General features: G+C 37.9%; 1 protein-coding gene across 2 annotated transcripts in view; it reads left to right on the forward strand.

The window, feature by feature from the left end:
* The window catches only part of DNAH14 (dynein axonemal heavy chain 14), a 394,303-nt gene that overhangs the window by 157,475 nt on the left and 218,308 nt on the right, over positions 1-18,520 (forward strand). For both annotated transcript variants that reach the window (XM_061382365.1, XM_061382363.1), the window contains 4 exons: positions 100-204; positions 297-415; positions 1,198-1,272; positions 14,722-14,809. In XM_061382365.1, the coding sequence (XP_061238349.1) occupies positions 100-204; positions 297-415; positions 1,198-1,272; positions 14,722-14,809 (387 nt within the window). The remainder of the gene's footprint in view (positions 1-99; positions 205-296; positions 416-1,197; positions 1,273-14,721; positions 14,810-18,520) is intronic.

Here is an 18,520-nt window from a genome sequence, read left to right on the forward strand (position 1 = left end):
TAATGTGCCTTTTGTATGTAAATGTAGGCACAATGATAATGTAATTAATATCATGATTAATCATATACTCTGAATTGTATTTCTTTTGAATCTGTACAGGACTATCTTGAAACTAAAAGAATGATATTCCCAAGATTTTACTTTCTTAGCAATGCTGAACTCCTTGATATTCTATCTGATAGCAGAAATCCTGAGTGTGTACAGGTAATATCATTCATTATTCTCTGTTCAGCAATGTTATTATCCAACCAGGTCAGAATTTTATAATGTTATTGACATTTGTTTCTGGCCCACAGCCTCATCTTGTGAAATGTTTTGAAAATATAAGACACTTATTGATATGGAAACAAGAAATTGGCCCTCATGCTGTGATAATGTTCATATCTGCTGAAGGAGAAACTCTTGTGCTGCCAAAGTATGATATCTATGTCATAAACTAAGCATTTAGACTCTGTAAATCTTCATTATTTAAAACCTTTGCTTGGAAGTTTCTGACATTTCATAGACATTTGCTAATCAAACTATTTCTTCAAAGATAATTTACTTATGTAGAGTTTTACCTTTCCATATCTATATATATTAATATATCCTATAAGCCAACACAAAGTTTCATTATATGAATATAGGTAGGAAGGAAATTTGCTATTTCCTTAGGGTTGCTGATGCTACTCCCACTGCTGTTTCCTCTGACTTCTGGTTTTGTCATGAATGGTTTCCTGGCAATTATAGTAAATGAAGTTCTTCCATTACACTAGTGCAATTTGCCACCCCTTGTAAGAGCTCCCTAGCCTTTGGCATGAGGTTCCTAAAGTGAGTTGATTAAAAATTACTATGCCCAAACCTTCCCATTTACAAATCCTCTAACCTGGCCCTGACCTTGGCTTGCTATTTGGAAGATTCATTAAGGAAGCCAAAAATGTTTTGTAATATTTATCTATTTTGCAAATTCATATTTTACTGGCTCCTTTTAATTTTTCAGATTTATTGTTTTGATGTCAAAATTTCCTAAAACTAGGTGATCTATTTTCTAATTTAAGATCTAGAAATACCAAAGACAGTATAGAATTATAGTCCTTTGGCCCATGAATATTATAGGTGTAGTTTTAAGACAGTTTTACAGACTGACCAAAGGAATGAAACATGAATAAAAATAATAAAGAGAATTTTTCATAATAATTATTTTTGAAAAAATTATAGGAAAATCCGTATAAGAAGTGGTATAGAACAATGGCTGGTAAATGTAGAGAAAACCATGTTTGATCTGGTAAAAAAGTAAGTACAATTTTTAAATCCTAAGATTATATGTATATGCATACATATTTTTAAGCTTGTTTAATTATCTACTAATATAAGTGGGAAGTACCCAGAGAAATATATGGAGTATAGTCTTTTATGAAATGGGTTTTGATAGAACACAATGGCACATGACTAAAAGGAAAACACTCATTTTTGCAGTGTAAATGTCAGTTTTAGTGTGTACTCATGGACAACATCTGGACAGTCTTGTGTACCTTGAAATTCATAAGTCTCTGAAGACTGGCCAGGACTTGAACTGACATCTACCTCTGCCTGCTTTCAAAAAACCTAGCGCCCAGGAGGCCTCTGGTTGCAGCCCACTTCAGTACTCCGCACTTCTGTCCCACTTTTGCTTCCTAAGATTGATTATTTGCTTTAGTTTTTTTAATGCTATCTTCTTTATATTTCTATCATTGCATTCTGTTTTAAAGAAAGAGCCTCAGGGTATGAATTTTTAAAACTAATTTGACTAGATCAGTCTTTTACATTTCCAATTATTTACTCCTAAAACTGTTAAAATGCATCTGAAGGGGGAGCTCTGAGGAGCTCCAGTTCTTTATGTCTCAGTGCAGAAGGAATTTGGTGAGAGGCAAAGTGATAGATGGGGCTTCCCAGGAAGAATCCGCCTGCAGTGCTGGAGACAGTTTGATCCCTGAGTCAGGAAGATCCCCTGGAGAAGAAAATAGCAACACACTCCAGTATCCTTGCCTGGAAAATCGGGAGCCTGGTGGGCTAAAGGCCATGGAGTCGCAAAAGAGTCAGACACTAAACAACTAAACCACAATAACAAAGTGATAGATAAGAAGTGACTTATTAGAATAGGTTGCTTGTGAGGCTTACAAGCTGGTGAGCAAAAGGGTGCCTCCGTTGAGAGGCTACAGTTTTATAATCAAAGGAAAAGTAGAGAGGGGAAAGACCACCTTCTTTCTCATTCTTGACTAGACATCACATTGCTGTCATCAGCTCCTTTTCATCAGATGGGGGGGTTTTCTTGTCCCTTCATGGTCAAACTAGGACTATCATGGCACTACTCAAATCAGCAGAAGGATGGTATATACTAAAAATGGTAAATCATCTCATATTTTAGTATAATGTCACATTTTCCATTAGTACATGCAGAGGAGCATGTCTTAGGAACCATTAACTTACTGAACTCACTGGGCAGGATGTGGGTCTCGTGTCATCATTGTTTAATTGTTTGGGGGCATGTCTCATGCTTTCTTTGCATGTTTGGTTGCTAAGCAAGCCTACTTCACTTTGTAGTTAAGTAAACCTGCTTTCTTGAGTGATCATTAACTTCAGGGGTCTCCCATACTTTTTTCTTTACTTACAGTCCTCTAGTGGAATTAACTATTTAATTACCTTGTTTCTAATTTTATTGGGAAAGCTTCTAATGTTTCACCATTTATGATACTTAGGTTTCTGGAATATACCCTGTATCAAAGTCAAGTGTTTTATTCTATTCCAAGTTTGCAGAGTTTTTTCTTTTTTAGAAATAAGAATGTTTAATTATATCAAGGACTTCCCAGGTGGCTCAGTGGTAAAGAATCCACCTTGCCTGGGAAATTCCATGGACAGAGGAGCCTGGCAGACTACCATCCATGGGGTTGCAAAGTGTTGGACATGACTTAGTGACTAAACAGCAACAACAGCAATTACATCAGATGTATTATGAATCTACTGAGAAACTCACATGCACTTTTGCCTTTAATTTGTGGATGTCATGAATTATATGAATAAATTTCCTTATGTTTAACTTTCCTCGATTTTTTCTTATTTATTTATTGGCTCTTTATTTCCTAAGATGCATGCATGCATGCTAAGTCGCTTCGGTCGTGTCCGACTCTGTGCGACCCTAGGACAGCAGCCCACCAGGCTCCTCTGCGCACAGGATTCTCTAGGCAAGAATACTGGAGTGGGCTGTCATTTCCTTCTCCATTTCTGAAGAAAGCTATCTTAAAATATTTCCTACTTTTTGTGGATTCATCCATTTCTTTTGTGTTTTTAATATCTATCATGTATTTTGATGCTCTGTTGTTATTCATAAACTTCTTTGTAGAGTGTTTTTTTAGTCAAATATCAGTATTTATACCAGTTAGTATTTTTTATTTAATACTAATAATGCCATGCTTGTTTCCATAATCACAATAATTTATAACACAATGTTATTTTTAACATTTCTGTGTCATGTAAATATTTCTTGAATGAAGAACGGATTTTAATTCTTGCTTTTATTTTTTTTACTTTCTACTAATACTAAAGTACTTTTCAGTGCTGGTTAGTATGTATGCCCGAAAGATCCATTCTCTGCCTTTTTTTTTTGGTCTTATGTCCATCTGGGATGCTCATGTCCATGAGTGCTCATATACATGGACTTCTTACCCTCTAGCTCCCAGTTGGGTAGGGCAAATGTGAGACTCTCTGTCTGCCTTACTACAGTTTTGACAGACTCTTAAGTTCCTTTACCTAAAGTCACAGCTTTTGACAAATGGCCCTTCTCCAAAGTCCCCAGCCCTCACCAGTTTCCAGTAATATTGTTCCCCTTATTCATTCAATCCTTTGATAACAATGACCCCCATTTGCTAAAATGTGATACTTCAAGCCCTGCTGGTTCCTTTAACCCTGCCCTCATCCTCTGCAGAGTGTACCTTCATTAAACTCTCTTCAAGTAATCTTTTGAATGTGCTGTTTCCTGCTTACTGATATGCTGCCTTTAAGCAGTTATTTTTATTATCAACTCATTTGGACTCCTGCTTGCTATCCTGTTGTTTTCTAACTGGACTTTTGGTTTGGGGTTTTCTTTTCACTTACTATTGTTAGACTGAGTTTCTTAATCTCTTTTATTGTAGCTGTGCTAAAGTTACACTTTTTTTCCTAGTGAATACTCAATATTTTAATATACTTAGTGAAGCATTTTAATCAAATTCTGTAGTGTCTCTGATTTTTCCCCAAAGAGCATGAGTCAATTCATAATTCCCTCTCATCACCTTGTAATTATTTAGGATTTTATTCCACATTGCTCTTAGTTCTCTATTTATAGGTCAATACTTATCCATGCTTGGGCTTCCCTGGTGGCTCAGATGGTAAAGAATCCATTTCCTGGGTTGGGAAGACCCCCTGGAGAGGGAATTGCAACTCCAGTACTCTTGCCTGGAGAATCCCATGGACAGAGGAACCTGGTGGGCTCTGGTCCATGGGGTTGGCAAGAGTTGGACACGACTGAGTGACTAACACTTTTAATTATCCATGATTAGCAAATTTGTGGTTTGTTTTGTTTTCATTTACTTCCTCATTTTAGTTTTTCTATTGGAAAGGATTTCTGCCCTTTTTCTTGTTATTAATTTCCCTAAAATGTTTCACCATTCTTGGTTATCTGTTCATATTTATACTGGCAAGTCCCTCTTCTCCTACAAACAAATATTAGTTTCTAATTACAAATATTAGTTTCTAGTATCTGTGCCTATCAGACTGTAGGTATTGCTTGACAAGCAGAATGTGTAGGACCTAGTCCTGAGTAGAGAGAAGAGTAAGTAAGTAAGAGAAAAGTAGCTTCTCTTTCAATGTATGGAGGTTGCTTTTCATTTCTGCTGGCAGTCACAAGCTACCCATGACATTTGACTGCCACTCTAGTTCCAGCACTGTTTCATTATTTTATTTCTTATGGAAAAATGCCAATGTCAGCTTTCTTTGTTTCCTTCCTTCCTCTCTGTACTTCCTTCTCCCCCTTTCTTTCCTACAGTCTTTTAAAATGTGTGGAGTTATTTCAGGCTTCATTCTGCTTCTCTGTCCAGCCCCAAACCTAGGAGAACTCTACCAAACACTTCCCTGGATTTTCATTCTGAATGGCTAATAGCAGCTCAGGATGGGGGAAAGGGGAATTGGAGGAGGCAGAGGCCCATTCGTTTCCCTATTGAGAAAGCCCTCTCTTAATTAATTTACCTAAAGATTTGTCCTGGGCTCAAATCTCAACATTTTTTCCATCTGTTAGGAAATTCTCAAGTTTTTAATGCACTAGAACATACTTTCTTGTTTTCCAACTCTTTATATGTGTAATTTTTCATGTATTTTCTCTCATTTGAAGGAATATGGTTCAGAATGAAGATAGGACTGTTTAGTTAGAAATCTTGATCCACTTTCTCCTGATAGATTTTTTTAAACTTAGAACAAATATTTCCAAAACTATGGAGGAAATAAATTATACTGCACTTGTGTGTATATTCATATAAATATAAACATGGAAAAAATAAATATCAAAATAAAAAGCAAAGAACTAACAAAACCCAAGCTAATTATCATAAATATTCATGCAAGTGTGTTTATTAACTGTTAATAAAAATGTTTTGTTTTGGGAGATGCTGTTTGGGAGATACAGCAATGCAATAAGTTATGAAAGAAACAGTAAAGGTATTTCATGAAACAGTGAAAATAAGGCCATTAAATTAAATAAAAGGTCATTTTAATTGGTGAAAGGTGCATTTTCCACTGATATTACTTTGAAATAATTAAGAAGTTATTATAAATATACTTCTCAGCAGCAAAGATAAGAAAATAATACAAATAGACACTGTAATGCAGCAAACATTTAAAGAATATTCATTTAAAATATTCTAATAAATGTTGATAAATTTTTAAATGAAGTAATTTAAGCATTAGAAGAAAATAAATTAGAGTTGAGAATTTCTAAGGCATGATGTCAGAGATAAAGCACAAGATTGAAGAATTTCACCATGTAGAAACTTTGAAGTTCTGTATGAAAAAAGAAACTCACCATAACAATATTAAAACATGTACTTTTGGCACATAATAAGTGTGGTGTTAAATTAAAATGTGGGGATATTTTTCATAATTATATTTTCTTCATTACTTTTTAAAATTAATTATTTATTTTAATTGGAGGTTAATTACTTTACAATATTGTAGTAGTTTTTGCCATACATTGACATGAATCAGCCATGGGTGTACATGTGTTCCCCATCCTGAACACCCCCTCCGAACCCCCTCCCCATCCCATCACTCAGGGTCGTCCCAGTGCACCAGCCCTGAGCACCCTGTCTCATGCATTGAACCTGGACTGGCAATCTATTTCACATATGGTAATATAAATGTTTCAGTGCTATTCTCTGAGATCATCCCACCCTCACCTTCTCCCACAGAGTCCAAAAGTCTGTTCTTTACATCTGTGTCTCTTGTGCTGTCTCGCATATAGGGTCATCATTACCATCTTTCTAAATTCCATATATATGCGTTAATATACTGTATTGTTTTCTTTCTGACTTACTTCACTCTGTATAATAGACTCCAGTTTCATCCACCTCATTAGAACTGATTCAAATACATTCTTTTTAATAGTTGAGTAATATTCCATTGTGTATATGTACCACAGCTTTCTTATCCATTCATCTGCTGATGGACACCTAGGTTGCTTCCGTGTTCTGGCTATTGTAAACAGTGCTGCGATGAACATTGGGGTACATGTGTCTCTTTCAATTCTGGTTTCTTCAGTGTGTATGCCCAGCAGTGGGATTGCTGGGTAGTATGGCAGTTCTATTTCCAGTTTTTTAAGGAATCTCCACACTGTTCTCCATAGTGGCTGTACTAGTTTGCATTCCCACCAACAGTGTAAGAGGGTTCCCTTTAACCCACACCGTCTCCAGCATTTATTGTTTGTAGACTTTCTGATAGCAGGCATTCTGACTGGCATGAGATGGTACTTCATTGTGCTTTTGATTTGCATTTCTCTGATAATGAGTGATGTTGAGCATCCTTTCATGTGTTTGTTAGTCATCTGTATGTCTTCTTTGGAGAACTGTTTAGTTCTTTGGCCCATTTTTTGATTGGGTCGTTTATTTTTCTGTATTGAGCTGCAGGAGCTGCTTGTGTATTTTTGAGATTAATTCTTTGTCAGTTGTTTCGGTTGCTATTATTTTCTCCCATTCTGAAGGCTGTCTTTTCACCTTGCTTATAGTTTCCTTTGTTGTGCAAAAGCTTTTAAGTTTAATTAGGTCTCATTTGTTTATTTTTGCTTTTATTTCCATTACTCTGGGAGGTGGCTCATAGAGGATCCTGCTGTGATTTATGTCAGAGAGTGTTTTGCCTATGTTTTCCTCTAGGAATTTTATAGTTTCTGGTCTTACATTTATATCTTTAATCCATTTTGAGTTTATTTTTGTGTATGGTGTTAGAAAGTGTTCTAGTTTCATTCTTTTGCAAGTGGTTGACCAGTTTTCCCAGCACCACTTGTTAAAAGAGATTGTCTTTTCTCCGTTGTATATTTTTGCCTCCTTTGTCAAAGACAAGGTGTCCATAGGTGCGTGGATTTACCTCTGGGCTTTCTATTTTGTTCCATTGATCTATATTTCTGTCTTTGTGCCAGTACCATACTATCTGGATGACTGTAGCTTTGTAGTACAGTGTGAAGTCAGGCAGATTGATTCCTCCAGTTCCATTCTTCTTTCTCAAGATTGCTTGGACTATTCGAGGTTTTTTTGTATTTCCATACAAATTGTGAAATTATTAGTTCTATTTCTCTGAAAAATACTGTTGGTAGCTTGCTAGGGATTGCATTGAATCTATAGATTGCTTTGGGTAGTATACTCATTTTCACTATATTGATTCTTCCAATCCATGAACATGGTATATTTCTCCATCTATTTGTGACCTCTGATTTCTTTCATCAGTGTTTTATAGTTTTCTATATATAGATCTTTTGTTACTTTAAGTAGATGTATTTCTAATTATTTTATTCTTTTCGTTGCAATGGTGAATGGAATTGTTTCTTTAGTTTCCCTTTCTGTTTTCTCATTATTAGTGTGTAGGAATGCAAGGGATTTCTCTGTGTTAATTTTATATCCTTCAACTTTACTATATTCATTGATTAACTCTAGTAATTTTCTGATGGTGTCTTTAGGGTTTTCTACATAGAAGATCATGTCATCTGCAAGCAGTGAGAGTTTTGCTTCTTTTCCAATCTGGATTTCTTTTATTTCTTTTTCTTTGATTGCTGTGGCTAAAACTTCCAAAACTATGTTGAATAGTAGTGGTGAGAGTGGGCACCCTTGTCTTGTTCCTGACTTTAGGGGAAATGCTTTCAATTTTTCACCATTGAGGATAATGCTTGCTGTGGGTTTATCATATATGGCTTTTATTATGTTGAGGTGTGTTCCTTCTATGCCTGCTTTCTGGAGGGTTTTATCATAAATGGGGTTTAATTTTGTCAAAGGCTTTCTCTGCATCTACTGAGATAATCGTATGGTTTTTATCTTTCAATTTATTAATGTGATGTATCACATTAATTGATTATGTAAATATTGAAGAATCCTTGCATCCCTGGGATAAACCCCACTTGGTCATGATGTATGATTTTTTTACTATGTTGTTGGATTCTGTTTGCTAGAATTTTGTTGAGGATTTTTGCATCTATGTTCATCAGTGATATTGGCCTGTAGTTTTCTTTTCTTTTTTTTTTTTTTTGTGGCATCTTTGTCTGGTTTTGGTTTTGGTATTAGGGTGATGGTGGCCTCAAAGAATGAGTTTGGGAGTTTACCTTCCTCTGCAGTTTTCTGAAAGAGTTTGAGTAGGACAGGTGTTAGCTCTTCTCTAAATTTTTGGTAGAATTCACCTGTGAAGCTGTCTGGTCTTGGGCTTTTGTTTGGAAGATTTTTGATTATAGTTTCAATTTCCATGCTTGTGATGGATCTGTTAAGATTTTCTGTTTCCTCCTGGTTCAGTTTTGGAAGGTTATACTTTTCCAAGAATTAGTCCATTTCTTCCAAGTTGTCCATTTTATTGGTATATAGTTGCTGATAGTAGTCTCTTATGATCCTTTGTATTTCTGTGTTGTCTGTTATGATTTCTCCATTTTCATTTCTAATTTTGTTGATTTGATTCTTCTCCCTTTTTTTCTTGATGAGTCTGGCTAATAGTTTGTCTATTTTATTTATCTTCTCAAAGAACCAGCTTTTAGTTTTGTTGGTTATTGCTATAGTCTCCTTTGTTTCTTTTTCATTTATTTCTGCCCTAATTTTTAAGATTTCTTTCCTTCTAATAACCCTGGGGTTCTTCATTTCTTCTTTTTCTGTTTGCATTAGGTGCAAAGTTAGGTTATTTATTTGATTTTTCTCCTGTTTCTTGAGGTAAGCTTGTATTGCTATGAACCTTCCCCTTAGCACTGCTTTTACTGAACCCCATAGGTTTTGGGTTGTTGTATTTTCATTTTCATTTGTTTCTATGTGTATTTTGATTTTTTTTAAATTTCTTCTGTGATTTGTTGGTTATTCAGAAGTGTGTTGTTTAGCCTCCATATGTTTGTATTTTCAATAGTTTTTTTCCTGTAGTTGACATCTAATCTTACTGCATTGTGATCAGAAAAGATGCTTGAAATGATTTCAGTTTTTTTTAATTTACCAAGGCTAGATTTATGGCCCAAGGCTAGATTTATGTGATATATCCTGGAGAATGTTCCGTGTGCACTTGAGAAAAAGGTGAAATTCATTGTTTGAGGGTGAAATGTCCTATAGATATCAATTAGGTCTAACTGGTTCATTGTATCATTCAAAGTTTGTGTTTCCTTATTAATTTTCTGTTTGGTTGTTCTATCCATAGGTGTGAGTGGGGTATTAAAGTCTCCCACTATTATTGTGTTACTGTTAATTTCCCCTTTCATACTTGTTAGCATTTGCCTTACATACTGTGGTGCTCCTATATTGGGTGCATATATATTTATAATCATTATATCTTCTTCTTGGATTCATCCCTTGATCATTATGTAGTGTCCTTCTTTGTCTCTTTTCATGGCCTTTATTTCAAAGTCTATTTTATCTGATTATGAGTATTGCTACTCCTGCTTTCTTTTGGTCTCTATTTTCATGAAATATCTTTTTCCAGCCCTTCACTTTCAGTCTGTATGTGTCCCTTGTTTTGAGGTGTGTCTCTTGTACCACATAGATAGAGGTCTTGTTTTTGTATCCATTCAGCCAGTCTTTGTCTTTTGATTGGGCATTCAACCCATTTACATTTAAGGTAATTATTGATAAGTATGATCCCATTGCCATTTAGTTTGTTGTTTTGGATGCAAGTTTATAAACCTTTTCTGTGTTTCCTGTCTAGAGAAGATCCTTTAGCATTTGTTTAAGAGCTGGTTTGGTGGTGCCGAATTCTCTCAGCTTTTGCTTGTCTGTAAAGCTTTTGATTTCTCCTTCATATTTGAATGAGATCCTTGCTGGGTATAGTAATCTGGGTTATAGGTTTTTCTCTTTCATCACTTTAAGTATGTCCTGCCAATTCCCCTCTGGCCTGAAGAGTTTCTGCTAAAAGATCAGCTGTTATCCTTATGGGAATCCCCTTGTGTGTTTTTGTTGCTTTTCCCTTGCTGCTTTTAATATTTGTCCTTTGTGTTTGAGCTTCATTAATTTGATTAATATGTGTCTTGGGGCTGTTTCACCTTGGGTTTATCCTGTTTGGGACTCTCTGGGTTTCTTGGACTTGAGTGGCTATTTCCTTCCCCATTTTAGGGAAGTTTTCAACTCTTATCTCCTCAAGTATTTTCTCATGCCCCTTCTTTTTGTCGTCTTCTTCTGGGACTCCTATGATTCAAATGTTGGGGCATTTAACTTTGTCCCAGAGGTCTCTGAGTTTGTCCTCATTTCTTTCAATTCCTTTTTTTCTTTCCTCTCTACTTCATTTATTTCCACCATTCTGTCTTTCACCTCACTTATACTCTGTTCTGCCTCAGTTAATCTATTGCTGGTTCCCTCCAGAGTGCTTTTGATCTCAGTTACTGCATTATTCATTATTGATTGACTCTTTTTTATTTCTTCTAGGTCCTTGTTAAATATTTCTTACATCTACTCAATCCTTGTCTCTAGTCTATTTATAACTCCCATTTTGTTTTCAAAATTTTGGATCATCTTTACTATCATTATTCTGAATTCTTTTTCAGGCAGACTCCCTATCTCCTCCTCTTTTGTTTGGTTTGGTGAGCATTTATCATTTACCTGCTGAATATTTCTCTGCCTTTTCAATTTGTTTAGATTGCTGTGTTTGGGGTGGCCTTTCTGTAGGCTGGAAGTTTGTGGTTCCTCTTTATTGTGGAGTTTGCTCCCTGTGGGTGGGGTTGGACGAGTGACTTGTCAAAGTTTACTGATTAGGGAAGCTTGCGTCTGTATTCTGGTGAGTGGAGCTGGATATCTTCTCTCTGGAGTGCAGTGAAGTGTCCAGTAGTGAGTTTTGGGATGTCTATGGGTTTGGTGTGACTCTGGGAAAACCTGTATTTTAATGCTCAGGGCTGTGTTCCTGCCTTGCTGGAGAATTAGTGTGGTATGTCTTACTCTGGAACTTGTTGGCTCTTGGGTGGAGCTTGGTTTCAGTGTAGGTATGGAGGCTTTTGGATGAGATCTTGTCAATTAATGTTCCCTGGAGTCAGGAGTTTTCTGGTGTTCTCAAGTTTTGAATTTAAGCCTTTTGCCTCTGACTTTCTGTCTTATTCTTACAGTAGCCTCAAGACTTCTCCATCCATACAGCACAGATGATAAAATATCTAGGTTAATGGTGAAAAGATTCTCCACAGTGAGGGACACCCAGAGAGGTTCACAGAGTTACATGAAGAAGAGAAGATGGAGGAGGGAGATGGAGTGACCAGGAAGAGAAGAGGGGTGTCAAAAGGAGAGAGACCAATCTAGCCAGTAATCAGTTCCCTATGCTCTCCACAGTCTGGAACACCCAGAGAGGCTCACAGAGTTACACAGAGAAGAAGGAGGAGGGAGATAGGGGTGACCAGGAGGAAAAGAGGGGGAGTCAAAAGGGGAGAGACCAGTGTAGGCAGTAATCAGTTCCCTAAGTGTTCTCCACAGCCCAGAACACCAGAGAGATTCATAAATTTAAGTAGAGAAGAGAAGGGGAAGGGAAGAGATAACAGGTGACCTGGGGGAGAAAGGGGAGAGTCAAAAGGGGAGAAAGCAATCAAGCCACTAATCACACCCCTAAGTAAAAATGGGTACTGAAGATTAGATTCTTAAAGGTACAAAATGGTTAACAAATACCAAAAAGCAAAGATTAAAAATCTAGAGTAGAAATTAGACTCTCAGTAATATAATATTAAAAATGCAAAACAAAATCAATCACAAAAATTATAAAAATATATATATATATGAAATTTACTTTAAAAATAGGGTCTTTTTTTGCAAGGTAATAGTAGGTTAGAAAAATGAAAATTAAAGGAGTGATAAAGAACTTTAAAATTAAAAAATGATAATAGTAAAAATATATCTAGCAATCTCTCTGGAGCTGTTGAGGGCAGTATGGGGTCAGTTCAGTTTCAGATAGTTCCTTGTTCCAGCTTATACTTCTTCTTAAGGTCTATAGAGAAGACCCCTTCCAATGCTTAGTCAATGTTAACTACAGAGTTTTAATACGTTGCACCTGTCCCTTCCAGAGTGGTTCCCCCTTCTTTGTTTATTTTGGCTTCCTCTGTTTGCAAGTCTCTTCAGTGTCTAATTTCTGCCCTGACATAAGGGGGAAAAGGTGGTCACTTATTTAGGCTCACTTGTTCAGTTGTATTGTGGGGAGGGAGGAACACTGCAAACAAATATCACTGGTGTGTGTGGGGAGTGCTCCCAGTGTATGGACCACACTGGGTTTGCTCCAGCTCACAGTGGTGTGTGCTTTCCCAGTCTACACTGCTCAGGCTCTGCTGGGATACTGTCCAAAGCAGGCCCTGCATTTTATGCACTTCCCAGGTCTAAGCTGCTCAGGTTCATGTTCTCGGGTACTCCGCAAATGCACAGACTTGGTTGGACGTGTGTCCTGTGCCCTTCACATGCAGCTCAGGCGACCAGGTTCTTGGCAAGCGCACTGTCCCAGGTGGTGTCGTAGCATCTCAGTTTCCCAAGTGCGCCACGAGAGCGCTGTCTCAGGTGTGCTGTGTGTCTCCTCTGGGGAGCTGGTCTCAGGCTGCAACCCTCCTGGCAGATGTCAACCGTCCAGGATCCCAGGAAGACTTGGTTAGCAACTGGGAGCCTGCTCACGGTTTGGTGGAGTATGCCGTCTCTGGGGCAGAGATTGCCCCTTGCCTTCTGGCTCTGGCTGTCACTCGCCTGCCTCTCTGCTTCTGGTGGGGGAAGGGACCGGTCCGCAGCCAGCTAGGTCTCCTTCGGTATTCATTCAATCCTTTATTCTGTGAGCAGGCCAGGCTGCACCTTATGTTAGAGCTTTACGCAGGAAGGTTCTCTCATTTTTTTTTCTCTCTCTGGCTATCCCACAGTTTGGGTTGCTATCTCATGTTAGCTCCCTCAGATTGTCCCCAGGGCATTCAGGTCTGGTCCTTACCCTAAGCATGCAACCTGCTCCTTCTTGTCCAGCCCCCGCTAGCTGGTGGCGTACACAGGCGTCTGGGCTACTTCTCCGCTGTCAGTTGCAGTTAGGCACCTATTCTGTGGGGTTTTTTTTCTCTCCCAGTTATGTTGCCCTCTGAGATTCCAAAACTCCCCACAGACCCACCGATGAGAGGGTGTCCTGCTATTTGGAAACTTCTCCTCCTTCATGACTCCCTCCTCAGGACAGGTCTCCATCCCTAACTCTTTTGTCTCTCTTTTTGTCTTTTATATTTTGTCCTACCTCCTTTTGAAGAGAATGGTTGCCTTTCTGGGTGCCTGGTGTCCTTTGCCAGCATTCAGAAAGTTGTTTTGTGGAAGTTGCTCAGCATTCAAACGATCTTTTGATGAATTTGTGGGGGAGAAATTGTTCTCCCTGTCTTATTCCTCCACCATCTTAGGACCACCCTCCCCTCTTCATTACTTTTAAAAGTTAAATTATAATTACCTTTTAAAGTTAAATGTAGGGCTTTACTGTTAAAAATCACCTGATCATTTCAGTCCAATATTCAACTTTGTTGAAATTATTTCAAATACTGTTTTTACCATTGATAGTATTAGAAATTCAAAGCTAATAGGTGTCATCTCCTAGTTTAATATAGTCCCAGGTGGCACTAGTGGTAAAGAACCTGCCTGCAAATGCAGGTAGACACGAGACACAGGTTAGATCCCTGGGTCAGGAACATCCTCTGGAGGAGGGCATTGCAACCCAGTCCATATTCTTGCCTGGAGAATCATATGGACAGAGGAGCCTGGTGGGCTATGGTCCATAGAGTCACAAAGAGTCAGACTGAAGCAACTTAACACACATGCACACCATCCCAGAAACTCAATGGTTTTATTGGAAATGTGCAGATGATGTTAAAGAGGAATTTAAGGAATATACATTATGCATGAATTAAAGCTCTATTATCTCTGCTTTGTTATTTATATACCTAAATTAGAACAGAAAACTCAGGGAGCCTAAAGGGAAATTCCTGTGTTATCTTATGCTTAATCATTAAATGGCCACAATCAGTGATTAAATATAAATATTATAAATTTTTTTTTTTGCTTATAGATTTATAAGTCAAGGAGTTGATGACTGGTACTACCAACAGTTTTCCCTATGGGTGCTGTCTCATCCAGGACAAGTGGTACTCACTGTGGTAAGTAAATACTTCTTTGATGTATCAGTATTTAATCTGTAACTACATGCCCAGAAAACAAAGATTTAGAAATAAACCATTATGAAGGTTACTGATATATGTAACTCTGAACTGCATCAAAAAATAAAATGAAGAGATGGTTGACTTGATGGACAGACACCTGACAAAGTAAATATTAACGTTTATTAAGGAACATAGTGATAGGTATATGGGTATTCATTTTATAATGTCTTCAACTTGTCCATGCTTTTAGAAATGTTCAGGATAAAATGTTGAAGGAATATAACTCGTGAATTATTTTGTTGTTTGTTCAGTCATGTCTGAATCTTTGTGACCCCATGGACTGGAGTCCACTAGACTCCTCAGTCCTCCACTATCTCCCCAAGTTTGCTCAAACTTGTCCATTGAGCAAGTGATGCTATCCAACCATCTCATCCTCTGTTGTCCCCTTCTCCTCCTACCCTCAATCTTTCACAGCATTAGAGTCTTCTCCAGTGAGTTGGCTCTTTGCATCAGATGGCCAAAATATTGGAGCTTCAACTTCAGCATCAGTACTTCCAGTGAATAGTCAGTGTTGATTTCCTTTAGGATTGACTGGTTTGATTTCCTTGCAGTCCAAGAGACTCTGAAGAGTGTTCTCCAGCATCACAGTTCAAAAGCATCGAGTCTTCAGTGCTTAGCCTTCTTTATGGTCCAACTCTCACATCCATACATGACTACTGGAAAAACCATAGCTTTGACTATTCATACCTTTGTCAGCAGAGTGATGTCTCTGCTTTTTAATACACTGTCTAGTTTGATCATAGCTTTTCTTCCAAGGAGCAAGCATCTTTTAATTTCATGGCTGCAGTCGCCAACTGCAGCGATTTTGGAGCCCAAGAAAATAAAATCTGTCATTCTTTCCACTTTTTTCCTTTCAATTTGCCATGAAGTGATGGGACTGTATGCCATGATCTTAGTTTTTTGAATGTTGAGTTTTAAGCCAGCTTTTCACCCTCCTCCTTCACCTTCATCAAGAGGCTCTTTAGTTCCTCTTCAGTTTCTGCCATTAGAATGGTATCATCTGTTTATTTGAGGTTCTTCATATTTCTCGTGTCAAGCTTGATTCCAGCTTGTGATTCGTCCAGCCTGGCATTTTGTGTGATGTACTCTGCATATAAGTTAAATAAGCAGGGTGACAATATACAGCCTTGATGTACTCCTTTTCCAATTTTGAACCAGTCTGTTGTTCCATGGCTGGTTCTAACTGTTGCTTCTTGACCCGCATACAGGTTTCTCAGGAGACAGGGAAGGTGGTCTGGTATTCCCATCTCTTTAAGAACTTTCCACAGTTTATTGTGATCCACACAGTCAGACTTTAGTATAGTCAATGAAGCAGAAGTATATGTTTTTTAGGAATTCCCTTGCTTTTTACACAATCCAGCAAATGTTGGCAATTTGATCTTTGGTTCTTCTGCCTCTTCTAAACCTAGATTGTACAACTGGAAGTTTTCAGTTTATGTACTGAAGCCTAGCTTGAAGGATTTTGAGCATTATCTTGCTAGCATATGAAATGAGCATAGATGTATGGGAGTTTGAATATCATTTGGCATTGCCCTTGTTAGGAACGGGAATGAAAACTAACCTTTTCCAGTCCTGTGGCCACTGCTGAGTTTTCCAAATTTGCTGGCATATTGAGTGCAGCACTTTCACAGCATCATCTTTCAGGATTTGAAATAGCTCAACTGGAACTGGATCACCTCCACTAGCTTTGTTCATAGGAATGCTTCCTAAGGCCCACTTGACTTCACGCTCCAGGATGTCTGGCTATAGGTGAGTGACCACATTATACTATTTTTTTGTATGGTTCATCTGTGTATTCTTGCCACCTCTTCTGCTTCTATTAAGTCCTTGCCATTTCCGTCCTTTATTGCGCCCATCCTTGCATGAAATGTTCCCTTAGTATCTCTAATTTTCTTAAGTGATCTCTAGTCTTTCCCATTCTGTTGTTTTCCTCTATTTTTTTGCATTATTCACATAAGGCTTGCTATTCTCTGGAACTCTGAATTCAGTTGGGAATATTTTTCCCTTTCTCCTTTGCCTTTTCTTTCTCTTCTTTTCTCAGCTATTTCCCCAGTCTCCTCAGAAAATCACTTTGTCTTCTTGCATTTCTTTGTATTGGGGATATTTTTGGTCACCACCTCCTGTACAGTGTTATGATTCTCTGTCCATAGTTCTTCAGGCACTCTGTCTATCAGATCTAATCCCTTGAATCTATCTGTCATTTCCACTGTATAATCATAGGAGATTTGATTTAGGTCATACCTGAATGGTCTAGTTGCTTTCACTACTTTCTTCAGTTTAAGCCTGAATTTTGCAATAAGGAGCTCATGATCTGAGCCACAGTCAGCTCCCAGTCTTGTTTTTGCTGACTGTATATAGCTTCTCCACCTTGGGCTGCAAAGAATATAATCAATCTGATTTCAGTATTGACCATCTGGTGATGTCCATATGTAGAGTCGTCTCCTGTGTTGTTGGAAGAGGGTGTTTGTTATGACTACTGTGTTCTCTTGGCAAAACTGTTAACCTTTGCCCTGCTTCGTTTTGTAGTCCAAGGCCAAAATTTCCTGTTACTTCAGGTATCTCTTGACTTCCTACTTTTGCATTCCCATCCCCAATGATGAAAAGGACATCTTTTTATTTTGATATTAATTCATAGAATCATTTTGCTTCTTTGGTATTAGTGGTTGGGGCATAGACTTGGATTACTGATGTTGAATAGTTTGTCTAGGAAACAATTCGAGATCATCTGTCATTTTTGAGTTTGTACCCAAGTACTGCATTTCAGGTTCTTTTGTTGGCTATGAGGGCTACTCCATTTCTTCTAAGGGATTTTTGCCCACAGTAGTATGTATAATGGTTATCTGAATTAAATTCTCCCATTCCGGTCCATTTTGGTTCACTGATTCCTAAAATGTTGATGTTTACTCTTGCCATCTCCTGCTTGACCATGTCCAATCTACCTTGACTTATGAACCTAACATTCCAGGTCCCTATGCAATATTGTTCTTTACAGCATCAGACTTTACTTTCGCCACCAGACACATGCACAACTGAGTGTCATTTGTGCTTTGGCCCAGCCTCTTCATTCTTTCTGAAGCTATTTCTCTGCCCTTCCCCATTAACGTATTGGACACTTTCCAACCTGGGAGTTGTGGGGGGGCGGGGGTACATCTTCCATGGAGTGTCATATCTCTTTTCCTTTCATACTGTTTATGGAGTTCTCGAGGCAAGACTATTGAAGTGGTTTTTCCATTCCCTTCTCCAGTGGATCACTGGGCAAAACAGGTCTTACTTACTGGGCAGAAATCAGGGTATCAGCAGGGCTGTATTCCTTTATCCATTTCTTTGTCTTTTTTCCATCTTCTGGAATTCTTTGATTCATAGCCCCTTCCTTTATCTTCAAAGCTACCAGTGTCACCTCTCTTTGACCATTCTTCAGTAGTTATATCTCCCTCTGTGTAGAAGCAGAGAAAGTTCTCCAATTTTAAGGATACACATGATTACACTGGCCCCACTCAGAAAATCTAGAACTTCCCTGTCACAAGGTCTTAATCAACTGTTTCCATCATAAGGTGACATATTCACAGGTTCTGGGGATTAGCACATGGGTAGAAAAAAAAAGAAGGGGAAAAAAGAAAAAGAAGAGAAATTATGAGATTTGTTATGGAA

The sequence above is a fragment of the Bos javanicus genome, chromosome 16 (genome assembly GCF_032452875.1).
Source record: "Bos javanicus breed banteng chromosome 16, ARS-OSU_banteng_1.0, whole genome shotgun sequence".
Classification (NCBI taxonomy): Eukaryota; Metazoa; Chordata; class Mammalia; order Artiodactyla; family Bovidae; genus Bos; species Bos javanicus.